Source organism: Corvus kubaryi, unplaced genomic scaffold, assembly GCF_017639235.1.
Source record: "Corvus kubaryi isolate FWS band 111438036 unplaced genomic scaffold, C.kubaryi_AGA036_p1.0 split1-65, whole genome shotgun sequence".
Taxonomy (NCBI): Eukaryota; Metazoa; Chordata; class Aves; order Passeriformes; family Corvidae; genus Corvus; species Corvus kubaryi.
In genome coordinates this window covers 2,386,602-2,400,700 of record NW_024582080.1, presented here as the reverse complement: position 1 = coordinate 2,400,700, position 14,099 = coordinate 2,386,602, and the positions used below count along the sequence as shown (strand labels likewise).

Here is a 14,099-nt window from a genome sequence, read left to right as displayed (position 1 = left end):
TGGGTGTTTCCGTTCAGCGGAGCAGCAGCCCAGGCTCTCCCGGGGGCCGGGCCGCTGCCGCGGGGCGGGCGGGGCCAGCGCTCCCGCCCGGCCTCGGAGCCGCCGCCCTGCCCCTTCCTGCGCCTCCGCCCCGGCCGGCCGCGGGCAGCGCGGAGCGGGCGCTCGGCCTGTGCCCGGGTTTGGTGCGGGTCGCGGCCCGGCCCGCTGAGGTGAGTGCCCAGCGGGGCTTGAGGGGCTCGGGGCGGGCTTGGGCTGCTCCTCTTCAGGGTCAAGGAGCCGTAGGAACAAAAGAGCTCGTCAACCCATTAGAACACCCTGTGTGCTCAGGTATATACATAGGAGGATGTTTGAATTATGGCCAACCTACTTAATAGCACCAGCGTTTGGAATAAAGGCTAACAGCCACTGCTCGCCGAGAAATCCTTCAGGAGATGCTTTTTTAGCAGAAAACGGGATCGTGTGTGAGTTTCAACTGCTATGGGAGCTCTTAGGAGGGGTGGGGCTAAGCTCAGTAGTGGAGGAGAGGCCACAACCCCGCGCTGTGCTGCGGGACTTGTAGGTTGGACATCAGGAAGATTTCTTCACAGAAGGGGTGATTAGACAGTGGAATGGGCTGCTCAGGGACGTGGTAGTCACCATCCCTGGAGGTATTCACAAAGGGAGTGGATGTGGCATTCGTTGTCATGGTCTAGTCGACGTGGTGCTCTTGGGTTGGAGTCAGTGATCGCAGAGGGTTTTTCCAACCTCATTGATTCTTGTGATGTAGTCTAAATGTAGTGATTGTACAACTGGGAACATTTTGAAAGTACGTGAGGGAAGGTTTACACTGGACATTAGGAAGCACTTATTTACTGATAGGGTTGTTGAACACTAGAACAGACTGTTAGAGAGGTGGTCAATGCCCTAAACGTGTCAGTGTTCAAGAGGCATTGTTACAATGCCATTATCAAGGTAATTTAACTTTTGGTCACCCCTGAAGTGGCCATACAGTTGGACCAGATGACCATTGTAGGTCGCTTGCAACTAAAATATTCTGTATCTTCCAGTTGTTGAAGTCTTTGCATAGTAACTTTTACCAGTTTGATCCTGCTTATGCTGTTTTAGGTGAGAATTGTCACTGGAAGCTTTAAGTTTCTTGTTTCTATTACTATGCCTGTGAGTTTTCTTTAGTGTTACGAAACCACCTGCAGGAGTGCAGGTAACAAAAAAGATGTGAAGTTGTAAGTCTACTGACATTTTCGAACAGCTTTAGCATTTTAAATTTAAAAATACAGAAATAACACTATAATGTTTCAAGTTGTACTTCCTGGAGGCCTCATTTTCAGTAGAATCAAGGTAACAGTGCAGGGAAGTGTGTCATGGTAATGCTGGACAGATGTAGGTACCCACATTTATCACCCCTTCTTGTTATTTTGTTTGGATTTTTTCTCATGCAGGTTATATTAAGAGAAAATTTTTAAAAGTGTTAAGGTCATGACAAAGTTAAGAAGATAATCCTGTGAAAGAAGGCACTTAAAGAAAAGTGTTGGAACTGGTTTTATAAAGAATGGAAGGATACAATGTGTTGAAAGTACTAGGAGAGGGATCCTTTGGCAGAGCTCTGCTAGTTCATCACAAAATCAGTGACCAGAAGTATGTAATGAAGGAAATCAGGCTTCCAATGGTAAGTGTAACACAAACCTCACTCACCACTTAAAAAAAAAAAAAAAATTAAAAACGGTAATTCTGGGTGTATTTTTGAAAGACTGAACACTTTTGCTTAGAGTTTTGTGTATTAGACAGTTGTGTAGTATGGTTACTGTGTAACTACATCTTGAGCTGATGTTGTTGGTACTACCTGAAGTACGTGGTTAGATTTTGGGATTTTGGGAAGTGTAGCAGGTATGAAGATGCTTGGAATGAAACCCCTGTTCCCCCTGATGCCCTTGGCGTGATTGCCCTTGATTTCACTAAAATGCAGATTTCATGATTTCATTAATTTCCTCTAATGAGGAAATTAATACCATATTATTGCTGGTAATTAGTTATTTGGGTTACATTCTCTGCACTCAGCTAAGCTGAAAGTCACAAAATGGGGGGCACTGGCTTTCTGGAGGTCAAAGCTCAGCTAACATGTGGGCACTTTGCTTTATATTGAGTTCATGCAGCCTATCAGCTGTTTCAAAGTCTGTGTGTGCTGCTTTGTTATATAGTTCTGCACTTTTAAAATAGAAAAAGTTATTAATTGAAGTAGGAAAATATCTCTCAAATTAAAAAAAAAAACCCCTACAAAATACCAAATGCCCAAAAAACCCAAAGAAGTATTCAGCTAGTAATAAACCATAGATTAAAAAGATGGGACTTTAAAAGTTTCTAAATGACTTAAAATAAGTGAAGAACAATTCTTAAAAATATTTTTCTGTGAAAAGTGAGGCACTTTATGTGTATATGTGAAAACTTGCTAGTGTGACATTTATAGTAAGTGTATTTATATTTTCAGTCTTCATCTGGTGTAGAGAATTCTAGGAAGGAAGCTGTTCTTTTGGCTAAAATGAAACATCCAAATGTCGTTGCCTTTAAAGAATCATTTGAAGGTAAGTATAAAAAATTAAATTTCTTCATTTGTTTGAAGCTGCGTAGTCCTCAGGGATTACTTTCTCTTTGTTTATAATGTGTTATAAACAAAATACATGTTTATTGTAACATAGAAGACATAGCATGTAGTCAGAGCTTTCTAGTAAAAAGTATTATGTATAGTAAAAAAACAGTACTTATCCTGCTAATGAAAATACTAATTATTCTTAAATTATCAAAAATTTAGCTGATGGCCATCTGTATATAGTGATGGAATATTGTGACAATGGAGATCTAATGCAAAAGATTAAACACCAAGGAGGAAATTTTTTCCCTGAAGACACGGTAAGAAAAGACATTGTTTTGAACCAAGGGGTAAACTGAAGCATGCTGCATAAACCAAATCAGAGATATGCAAACATCTTGATGAAACAAAGTAATTTACAGATAGGAGCATTATTTCTTTCATAGTTTCCAGCAGATCAAGACAAGAATTTGACTGAAAGGAATAAAAAAAGAAATTGCTACTTGTATCTCAATATTGTTCAGGTAGTGTGAAAACTGGTCAGGTTTGTATGCAATTAAGTAGGAATTTTACACAACCTTCAGACAGAATTTAAAGCACAGTAAGAGTACTGCAAATGAAAAGTAAACAAACCACTCTGGTAAGATAAATAAAGCTAACCAGGAGAATAAATGTCTGCTTTTTAGGTAGCAGTTAAATGTTTAAACTATTCAGCATGTGCTAACTCCTTTTAGAAGAGAAGTCAGAGAAGCTATAAAATTAGGTAGGAGAAGATTAAAAGTGACATTTTTGTGAATAGAAGCTATTTCCTGCTACAGTTAGGAGTATCACCTGTGTTAAAATGATAGGATCAGAAACCTCAGCTAATTGAATATTTAGGCTTTCTATGCACCTTTAAGAGTTTTCCTCTGTACTTAAAAAGGAACACATTTCCTTTTAGAAACAGTATATTATTTCCATGTGAGTTTTGTTTTTGTTTGATATTTGGTGGTTTGGTTTTTTTTTCTGTTTGCTAATTTACTGTGTAACTGTAGTTAACTTGTTTATAAAATGACCATCAGGTAAAGGCCCGGGTAGTGGTTCCGCATTCATTATTGCTATGTATTATTAGAGCTTTCTGGACACAACCAATCAACATTCCTTCTGCTATGTTAAAATATAATGTGTCTTGAAGAGCTCAGTCTTTCATGCTGGTTGGAGGCTGGAGTTACTTTTAACTCCCAAATGTTCTGAACATGCTTTTGTTTTCCTAATTTTTTTAAAATCTATTAGTAAAGTATTCATTATGTTGAGCAGTGAGCTGTTACAACTCTTAGCTACTCTTTTTCAGATCCTTCACTGGTTTGTGCAGATGTGCCTGGCTGTGAAGCACATTCATGATAAACGTGTGCTGCACAGGGACATAAAATCCAAGGTGAACAGAGCAAGTTTTGTTGCCATTAATAAACTCTCCTGCATGCAAAAGTTAAACCCCCTCTTTCATAATTTTCCGTGACTGCTAAGTTCTGTGGGTTTTATTTAGGCCTAAGAATATCATGTAAATGAAATTGTTGAATGCATGGGATGATGTAATACTGTGGGTGTAAACATCATTGAAGTATATCTATATCCCTCATATCCACACAGCTGATAGCACCAATTGCTTGTGACAGACTGCATATAATTTAAGACGTTACAGAATTATAAAAAGGTGTATGGATTATGCAGTTTGCAAATATCTTGCCTCACAGTTTTTTCTTTTCTACTCTTCCCTATCAGAAAGAGGGAAATTCAGAAGAAAGTAGGCCCTTGGTTTGAGTACAGCATAGAGATTAAGGCAATTCTAAGCTCTGATTCTTCCTCTGCTAGTGATGCTAGGGCTTTAGGCCCATAAAGCCATTCTGGTTTGGGCTTTTTTGGGGTTTTTTTTTTGGCAGAAGTATTAGGAGAAGCAAGTAAAAGGAGATACAAAGATAAAATACCAGAAGTAGTTATCTCTGTGTTTTCTGTATATCCAAACTGCAGAAGATTTGTAGGAGAATATTTAAGTATGTTAATCTTTGCTCTTGAAATGCAGAATGTCTTCCTCACTCAAAGTGGAAAAGTCAAATTGGGAGATTTTGGATCTGCACGCCTTCTTGCACAGTATGTGGACATCCCAACTGATCTCACTGGCGTCAAGTTTAATTTTACCATTGACAAACAGTACAGAGCTCATAAATCATTGCTTTTCACCTGGCATTTCTTCTTTGTTGTTTCATTAGTCCAATGTCATATGCTTGCACCTATGTGGGAACTCCTTATTACGTACCTCCAGAAATATGGGAAAGCCTGCCATACAACAACAAAAGGTACTCATGTTTTCAGTGGTCACAAATAATGCCTGACTGATGGATGGGTTTTTTATTGCTGTCTCAATCTGGCTTTGTGGCTTATCCATATTTGTTTCAGAGAAGATACTGAGCTGAAGAATATTTACAAAGAGGTAATTACATTTTTTTAAGATGGTAGTGCATAAATTCCTCTTTACTTAGGTAGCTGAGAGCACAGTATCTTTAGTCCTCGAAGTTTGAAAACCAGTGTGCAGACCTCTGTTTGTTTGGGAGAGTGAATACACACATACAAACATACACACACAAGGAAGTGTGTATATATGCACAAACATAGGTACGTGTTTGCATCTTTTTGCTGGTCTTATTTTTCGGGGATGGTTGGTTGGATGATGGTTGATTTTTTTAAGCTCTTCATGGCAGTCCTGATTATGTAGGGATAATGGCACAGAATGGATTACTTAGATTTATAGAGCTCAGTTATTCTGGTCCTTATGCAAGAACTGTGATTGATTTTCCAGGGGAGGTAAGAAACCTTCTACAGTTCAAGTTGTTTCCTGCTCTTCTTGCAAGAAAGGCTGCAGTTGCTTCTTGTGCAGATGGCAGTACTCACTTTTGGTGAAAAATGATGAGGGTTTTTTTCTCAGTAGGAGAACTCTTTTTGGCAGGGCCAGAATTCTAGCTCTCAGAATTAGGATTGTGTGGCTGCCATCTGATTTAAGGGCCATAGAATACAAAGGCTTTCAAGTGCAGAATAAATATTGTTGGAGCAAATTGCTTAAGAGACATCTTAGGAATAAAAAGCCACCTACAACTGTATGACAGTCATCCTTTTTTACATCAGGGTAGGGTAAAATAAGCAAGAACATTTCCACAGGAGAGGTTAAACACATAATTGTATTGTCCTTTATGGTTACTTACATTTATTTTTAGCTTATTCAGCTCAGTTATGTACACATATTAAATCTCACACTTTTAAGCAAGATACTACATTGTAATTTTTGTCTCAAAACTTTTTATCTCTTTCTGTATCTACAGTGATATATGGTCTCTGGGGTGTATTCTGTATGAGCTGTGCACTCTAAAACACCCGGTAAGTACAGCTTTATTGCTATAAAAGTTTTGGAATTCCTTGAAACTTAATTAGCAGTTAGCTGTACTATAGAGTTGACTGAAGTGCTTGCTGCTTGCTTCCAAAAGAGGGAGGTATTGCTCCACCCTTTCCATGCCTCCTTCACTATATGTTTCTGTTTCAGCAGTTCTTGGGACCTACTGGACCCTTCTGTAGAAGACTCAATTTTCAAATTTGTTAGAAAACAATTGTTTTTTTAATTGGTTAATTTTCCTCAATATCAGTGAGGTGATCTGGGCATATTGAGTCCAGCAGCCGCCAGGCTAGTTCCAGATATCTGCAGTTGCAAGAGCATTTGCATTTTACAGGATCAAGATAATCACAGGACATGGAGACAAAGACACTCAAAATCTCTGCTAATGAAAATACATTGTGTGCAAGTATAGCAAAATGTAGTAAGCAATAAACATTGTCATAGCTTGCATCAGTGATACACCTTTGCTTATTCTTCAAATCAAACAAGTCACTGTCCAAGCACTATTCTCCTGTTGGAACGGTGGGGACCTTGATGAATGGTTATCTTTCTGTCATTTCTGGGACATTGTCTTTTACAGTGTTGTTGCTACGTTTCTTACATGTTAACTTCCTCTGGCTTCTCTATACAGACACATAGGTGAAATGAGAGCCCTTATCAGGATATGTTTGTTTTGCAGGAAAATGAGATCCTAATTGAGAGTCATTTTGTTTTAGATTTTTATAAGCAGCAGTTTCCTTTCATTGAGCTCATACTGTATCTTGAAATCAGAACCACAGAATATTCTGAGTTGGAAAGGACCCACAGGGATCATCAAAGTCCCAGCTCCTGACCCTGCAAAGGACAGGCCCAAGAATGACATATATGCCTGAGAGCATTGTTCACATCCTGTGTGTCACCAAAAGGTTCTCCACAGCTGCCAGTGCCAGCTGTGCAAGAGTGTAGAAGTTCACATTGATGTGACTGAGTGATAAGGGAGCCTGTGCATGGTGTGTGTTAGCCTAAGTAGGTCTGTGGCAAGTCTTTGGTAGTGTCACGGCTCTTGGGGCAGAGCTCAGAGCTGGGATTTCAAGGAGGGGAGTATTCTTCCCTTATTAGCAGTGTTGAAAAGTTACATATCTGCTTTGATGTGATGGTCACATATGTTCTTGCATAAGCTATCAGAGGTGATACAAGAAGATGACACACTCCTTGGGTGCTTGGCACCCTGCAGCCAAGCCAGCAGGGTGTAATCCAAGAAAACTTCCTGCATGGTATCTAGAAGTTCTCAGACACTAGATTTGCAAGAGGATGTTTGTGCTCTTACAGCCTACTTTTGATGATTTTTTTAAATCAGAGTCTCCATATTTCCTAGGTTACTGTTTCACTCTTGTAGTTTGAGTCTGAGCTCAAGTATATGGGTTGATGAACTTGATTTCTATAAAAATAAAATCTGAACAATCATAAATTGATAGTAATAATTCCTATCTGCTTTTCAGTTGTACAGGTTATCTTAAATTATGTCAGCTACTTTTTACCTTCTGCTTAAACTCTGTACTCTAATATTAATTTATTTTTAATGCAGTTTCAAGCCAATAGCTGGAAACATCTCATCCTTAAGATATGCAAAGGGTCCTACGATCCACTTCCATCTCACTATTCCTATGAACTTCATTACTTAATAAAACAGATGTTTAAGAGAAATCCCCAGAATCGTCCATCAGCCAGTACTATTCTTTCAAGAGGTTGCTTAGCCAAACTTGTAAAAAATTGTTTTCCATCTGAGGTATGGTATATTCTTTGCCTCTAGATTTAAGCAATACTATCTACATTTTAGATACTAAGTCATTTTCATTTGTCGTTTGTTAGTGTGTAACTATAAAATGTAGTGTTATGTAGGTCCTATTCTAAATGCCATACAATTCTAGACTTATCAGAAAACTCGAGTTTTTACAAGTGTTTGTTTTGAAAATTAAGGTTGAATATTAACCCGAGGCTAATAAAATTAGATATTTTTAGCTGGAACAGTGCTTTTGTATAGTGAGTCTGTTTTTAACAATAATATATGCAATAATTTGAAGAAGTTTAAAATGACACGGTACTTGCATTTCTTCATACACCTTTCAGATGGCAAATGAGTTTGAGCAGGTATTAAAGGAAACCAAGAAACATGAAGGCAATGCATCAAGACCAAAGGGTAAGTCAGTAACATTTTTGTTGATGTAAGGAATGACAAAATGAGTAGGAAATGAAAGATCTTAAATACAGCTATAAAACGTTAGTATTATCTGTCCAATCTACTTTTAATTATTTCAAAATCTTATATTATTGAACTTACATGGAAAAATTCTTGAAGGGTGTAAATTATATTCTAAGTAGAGTGCAAAGCTGCAATATGTGTATTGTAAGACTTAAGGCTTGTGCTAGAAATAAGCTTTTCATGTTTAAAATAAATAAAAGCTTTAACAATTGCATGTATTTTGAACATGACAGTTCTTTTTTTCCCAGAAAATGGTGAAGCAGGTTACATTCATTAATTTTTAGAGCGAGAATGTTGGACATTTTTCTTCTGCATAAATTCAGCTACACCAAAATTTGCGCACATTTGGAATGGAATAGTAGAGGGATTCTCTGTTGAAATTGAGCTCAACATTGTCAGAAGTGTGAAGAAGCTATCACACAATTTTTGTTGCTTGGCTCAGTGGCATTGCTGTCATACTCTGGAATACCACTTTGCTACAAATGTTTGCTAAAGGTGTTAACTCTTGAATCTGTTCGTTAATGTATCAGGTAGTGTCATGGTTGGTGGAAGTTCAAACAATAAGACAGAAAATAGAGTAAGTATGCAAATATAAATGTTTGTATTTTACTAATTTAGAATGTTGTATATTATAGAAAAGTTTTTACAGAAAATTATTGCTATGCTAAACCATAAATCGGCCTATTAGTGTTCAAATTGTAGTTTTCCTGTGTGTTTCCCACCATTCTAACTTTTTGATTCTTCCCACGTTTAGTTCTGTTCCAAAGTGGGTTTTCTTCTAACCCTGTTAAAACAAAATCCAAACAAAAAAAACCTCTCTTGTTTTTCTAAGTTTTTTTGATACTGCCAAAGTTTATCCATTTTCTTTGCTTTTGGGACACATTTAAAACTGGCTGCTGTGGAAACAGTCTAGTCTGACGTAATTGTCACCAGGTTTTAGGGCCTAGGTGAGATTTCAAGTGAGGAGAATAAAGTCACAGGTGGCCAAGATGTTCCTATGGGTACATTACAGCATAGCCTGACTCAGCCATATTCAGTATATTTTTAAAAAGCATGTTGCCCTGGGGCTTATGTTTTTTTCTTTTCATAAACCTGTCAATCTGAGAAGTTTAGTATTCAGGTGCATCTTGTTTTCCCTGGGAATGTAAATAATTTATATTGCTTTTGTTCTTAAATGTAAAAAAAAAAAAACCAAACTACTTAAAAAATCCCCCAAATTACATCAAATAACTACATATGTGCTTAGCTTCAGAAACTGAGGTTGTCTGTCATGGGCACACAGTGTGAAATACAGTGTAATAATAGGTAATGTGCAATTGCAGTTGTCTTCATGATGTTAGTGGTTTAGTTTTCAAATCTTCCAATCTTTAGGCCAGGTATTTTATAGCAAAACTAAAATAATTAATGCCATGCTAATATTACTGCTTTGTCTTTCTTGACAACAAGAACATTAATACAGTCTTTACTCTTTTAAAGCGAAGGAAAGATGAAAGTAGCAAGCATAGCCCCTTAGAAAGGAAAAATGCTGAGGGTTTGAGTGAAGGCACAAGGGAACAAAAGAAATCTTATCAAGAAGGTAAGTTTTACAGTTTTAAGGCTGATGGACTTCCTTCTGTGTACTGGTATCTACATGTCAGTGATATGGCCATTTAAATAGGTAGCTCAAACTAGTCTCAGGTAGCTCAAGACAAGAAAACCATGCCACCATCAGTTACTTCTGCAAGTACATTGATTCATAGTGCTCATCTGAGATTTTTAAAAAAAAACTTAAAAATTATCTTGTCAAAGTATTAAAAAATGACTGTTTGAAAACATTTGGAATAGAGTAAATGTATGGGGAACACTTTCCAGTTCAGATTTGTACCCATAGAATCAAACATCACTGCTAGTTAAGTGCTTCTTAGTACTGCTTTGCTTGTACGGGGCAGTCTGGACATGGAATCAAGTTAGATGCTGGTTATCATGGGGGTTTTTTTGTTACAATTACAGTATCAGCTTCTGCTGTCCTCCCAGGAAGTACTGATTTGTCACACGCCCACAGGAGGCAATGGGAAAAGAGGATATCCAATACTGTACTGGATGTCCTGGAAAATGCATCCTTGCTTTCTTCCAGTTTTACACCTGAAGAGACTGAAAGTAAGATTTAATTACATGTGCTTTTAATTCAAGTAGTGTCAGTGATTCTTTACAGATTTTAAAAGCCAAAACTTTACACGTCATGTTTAAAATTATGTTAAAATAATTTTAAAATATTTCATTAATGAACACTCAAAAACTTCACTGTGCTGAAGAGAATTTCTTTGTGTTTTTGTGTGACAGGAGGATTGCAAAAAGTCATGAAAAACACAGCTAATATTAGCAACCCTACAATTACAATCATTGCTAAGAAATTATCCTACAACCCTCCTCTTAATACACCATCTGTGGAGGTAGCAGTGAGGAATTCATTTGGTGCACAATGCAACCTTTAGAGTACAGCATACTATTGGGAGCATAGAACATCTACACCTCTACTTTTGTTGTCATTTAACATACAAAATGACAACAAGGCCAGTAACAACAACTATTAATGATGTACCGCAGATGTGAGGCAGAGATTTTTCATTCTCAACAGATTTTAATTAAAACACTTAACATGAGGTTTCTTCTGAAAAAGGCTTCAATTTTAAAATGCCCCACACTGATGCAATTGCTATTTAATGTGATTCTGGATATGTATTCTAGGTAAATGTGAATAAATGCTGCAGAGATAAATAATCACGATATGAGTAGTCAGAAAATTCCCAAGCTGTGGTAGGAATGTTAGATGATAGTTATACACAGGGCAGGGAAAGTGGACAGAGGAATGCATGTATTTAGGTGTTCTGCTATTAAAAAGCACAGAAACAGCCTCAGGCTTCGTTTTGTGAGACTTGCAGAGCCACCACATAAATTTGCACGGACTCTGCCTCCTCACACCCCTCAGCCAGTTCCTGCTGGCTCCTTGGCCACACGTGGTTCCACCGTGGCCTTCTGTAACTTTTCTTCCTTTCTATGCTGACAGTGTCAACCTCAGTTTTTTGAGAGGTCAGTGGTGCTACAGATGGAGTTATCTAGACTCTTTTCTTCCTGTGTTTCTCTCTTGAGTGTGACCCACACTGCTAATGCAATTTTATCTAAATAGCATTTATGAATGCTTTTATACCCAGGTGGTGGTGTTATAAACTACAGTGAAAATAAGCCACGGAAGCAGTGGAACAAGGAACCTCCTCAGACCCTGATGAACATGCTCAGCAATGCAGATGTCACCTTAGCATTTAAAACATACACAATTTATAAACCAGGTAAATCCCCATTTTCTGGGCAAACATTTTTGCAAACAGGTTTATTAATAAAGGCTTTTTCTTCTTCATTTTTTTCACACATAGCCCCTATGATAGTGCACTTGAATTCGTATCACAACACGCTAGATTTTGGGTTTTTTAAGTTTACCAAATGAAACATGGACTTCAAAAAACCAGGTTTGGCCTTCATGAGTGATTGTACATCTCCACTACAGCTCTTCATGATGGATTTTCATATGCAACTCAACAGCTGAATGAGGTTGTGTCAAAACACAGGCGCCTCCTGTGTCCTCCCTCCTGCTAAGCTGTGTGGTGTGTGTGTGTGTGTGTGTGTGTGTGTGTGTTAGGGAGGTGCAGGAAATGCACTGTAGCCCCATTAGGTAGATCCACCTTCACTAAGGCAGTGGTGCCCTGGTTTGAGGGCAGCATGGTCAGATGGCGCAGCTGAAGACGACTGCAGTCTACAGATGTGCACAGCCACAGTCACAAATACATGTTCTGCACTTCAGTTGTCTTACTACTTTATCTTCCCACTTAAAATAGGTAACAACTTATCCTGGAACCTGCTGCAAACCGGGGATGAATTAGAAAGACTCTATTGTATTTATATTATTAATAGTTTTACTTTAAAAAATAAAATATTTTGGTGACATTTTAATTTTTGTATTTTCAAAGCTTCTGAAAACATATTAAGAGGTCCACTTTCTGATGAAAGCAAAGCATCTGATGAAGTAGATGGTGAACATGAAGCTGTTGTCGTAGATTCTGAGAGACTTGAGCCTAGATCTGATGAAGATGACACGTATGTCCAAATGATGTCCTTGCATTTATGTTTTCTTTGGTTCCTCAAAGAGATTCTTGCATAATAACATTCCTCCCCCCCCCAAAAAAAAGTATTTTTCTCAGCATTTAAATCCATCCCTCTCTTACATAATGAAATTGAAATTTAGTAGCATTTGATACCTTACAATGTATGAACAAAAATGCTGTGATTTATGGATGTTTGTATATTTTGGGGGTAGTTGTCAGACTGTGGCACCTAGAGGTGAACCACATAGGCCTGTATTGCTGCAGTTTGGCTGCAGGCTGTCAGTATCAACACATCTGCAGTCTCTTAGTATATGAATTTGGCTTTGCTTTTGATAAAACTTACTTTTGTATATTCCAAAGAGAACATCTATTGGTTCATTAATCACAGTGGGGCAGGAAGTAAGTCTCTTGTGCTGATATTTTTAACATAATTTATCCTAATTACAGGGTAATTTTTTGGGGGGAAAAAAGCAATTAACAATTTATAAAGTTGTATTTTGCTTTTTAAATTATCATGTTTTTAAACCTACTTTTAGGGACTTCGAGGAAGATGACCCGGACTGGGTGTTGGAACTGAAAATGGTATTGAAACAGAATGACTGAAAACTTGAATTTATCTATGATTAGTGAAGTTAGGTGTGCTGGTATCCAAGTTGTTGTTAATCATTGGTTATTCATTAAATAATTTCAGTCCAAAAAATCTGAGTGGGCATATCTTCTGTATTGCAAAACTGAGGATGGAAAATGTACAATAAACTCTTTTAGAAAAGTTTCTTTTTGAGGAAGAACACTTGCAAATAGCTAAACAAGTCCACGTATTAAATGTATTTGAAGTTGGTAATAGCTTTGCAGAAATGTTCAGTCAAATTACAGCATTCTCCAAATTGCCCTCTTGTTACATTTTGAGGAGATGGTGTAGCACTACGAGAAGTGTAATGGTGTTTTTCTGGATTTCATACGGAAATGCAGCGTTGTGGTGAGCTGATGCTGGGTGGATACCAGGTGCTGCCACCAAAGCCTCTCTGTCACTCCCCCCCTCAGCTGGGCAGGGGAGAGAAAATTTAATGAAAGACTTATGGGTCAAGATAAACACAGGGAGAGATCACTCACCAGTTACTGTCACAGGCAAAACAGACTTGACTTGAGGAAATTAATTTATTACCAACCAAATCAGAGCAGAGTAATGAGACATAAACCCAAATCTTAGAACACTTTTCTCCCACCGTCCCTTCTTCCTGGACTCAATTTCACTTCACTGGTCAAGGCCGAGCCCATCAGCGGTGGTGGTAATGCCTCTGGAATAACAGATTAAAGTAGGGGAGAGAGGGGCAGGGATGGGGACACAGGTGAGTGGATCTGTCTTGGAGCTGGCTGGCAGCCACCCCTGCAGCTCTTCTCTGCTATTGATACCCTGCCGTACAAACCAATGCATACATATGTATAACTGATGTTTGAAGGGCATATTATCGAAAACATTTAGCTATGATAAGTATTTAAGGCTTTTGTTTGTGCAGTTATTAATCCCCTGAGAACTCTTTGAGACTGAACTTTTGCCTTGATTAAATGAAAAGGGTTTTTTATATGCCACTGCGTGTGTGAAAGGAAGCAAATGTGTTCGTAAATAAGGACAAATTTTCCGACTTTGATTGGAGACACACTTGGGCTGCAGAGAGCGCTATATATAGGCAATGTCAAGTTTGGGCTCTGTTCTGGTTACTGGGTAATAAATAGGCA

General features: G+C 38.1%; 1 protein-coding gene across 6 annotated transcripts; it reads left to right on the top strand.

Annotated features, from left to right (window-relative positions):
- Window positions 1-110: 110 nt before the first annotated feature.
- Window positions 111-13,952, top strand: NEK3 (NIMA related kinase 3). Of its 6 annotated transcripts, none has more exons than XM_042014258.1 (16): window positions 111-209; window positions 1,437-1,663; window positions 2,480-2,573; window positions 2,801-2,898; window positions 3,909-3,992; window positions 4,635-4,702; window positions 4,822-4,908; window positions 5,926-5,980; window positions 7,558-7,758; window positions 8,100-8,169; window positions 8,763-8,809; window positions 9,709-9,808; window positions 10,246-10,368; window positions 11,421-11,555; window positions 12,231-12,357; window positions 12,902-13,952. In XM_042014258.1, the coding sequence occupies exons 2-16, from the start codon at window positions 1,547-1,549 to the stop codon at window positions 12,966-12,968; spliced, it is 1,473 nt and encodes a 490-aa protein (XP_041870192.1). In that variant the 5' UTR covers window positions 111-209; window positions 1,437-1,546; the 3' UTR covers window positions 12,969-13,952. The 6 variants fall into 6 exon arrangements, with proteins under 6 accessions (XP_041870192.1, XP_041870191.1, XP_041870195.1 ...); XM_042014257.1 differs by having other exon boundaries at window positions 10,222-10,368; XM_042014261.1 differs by lacking the exon at window positions 7,558-7,758 and having other exon boundaries at window positions 10,222-10,368.
- The last annotated feature ends 147 nt before the right edge of the window (window positions 13,953-14,099 follow it).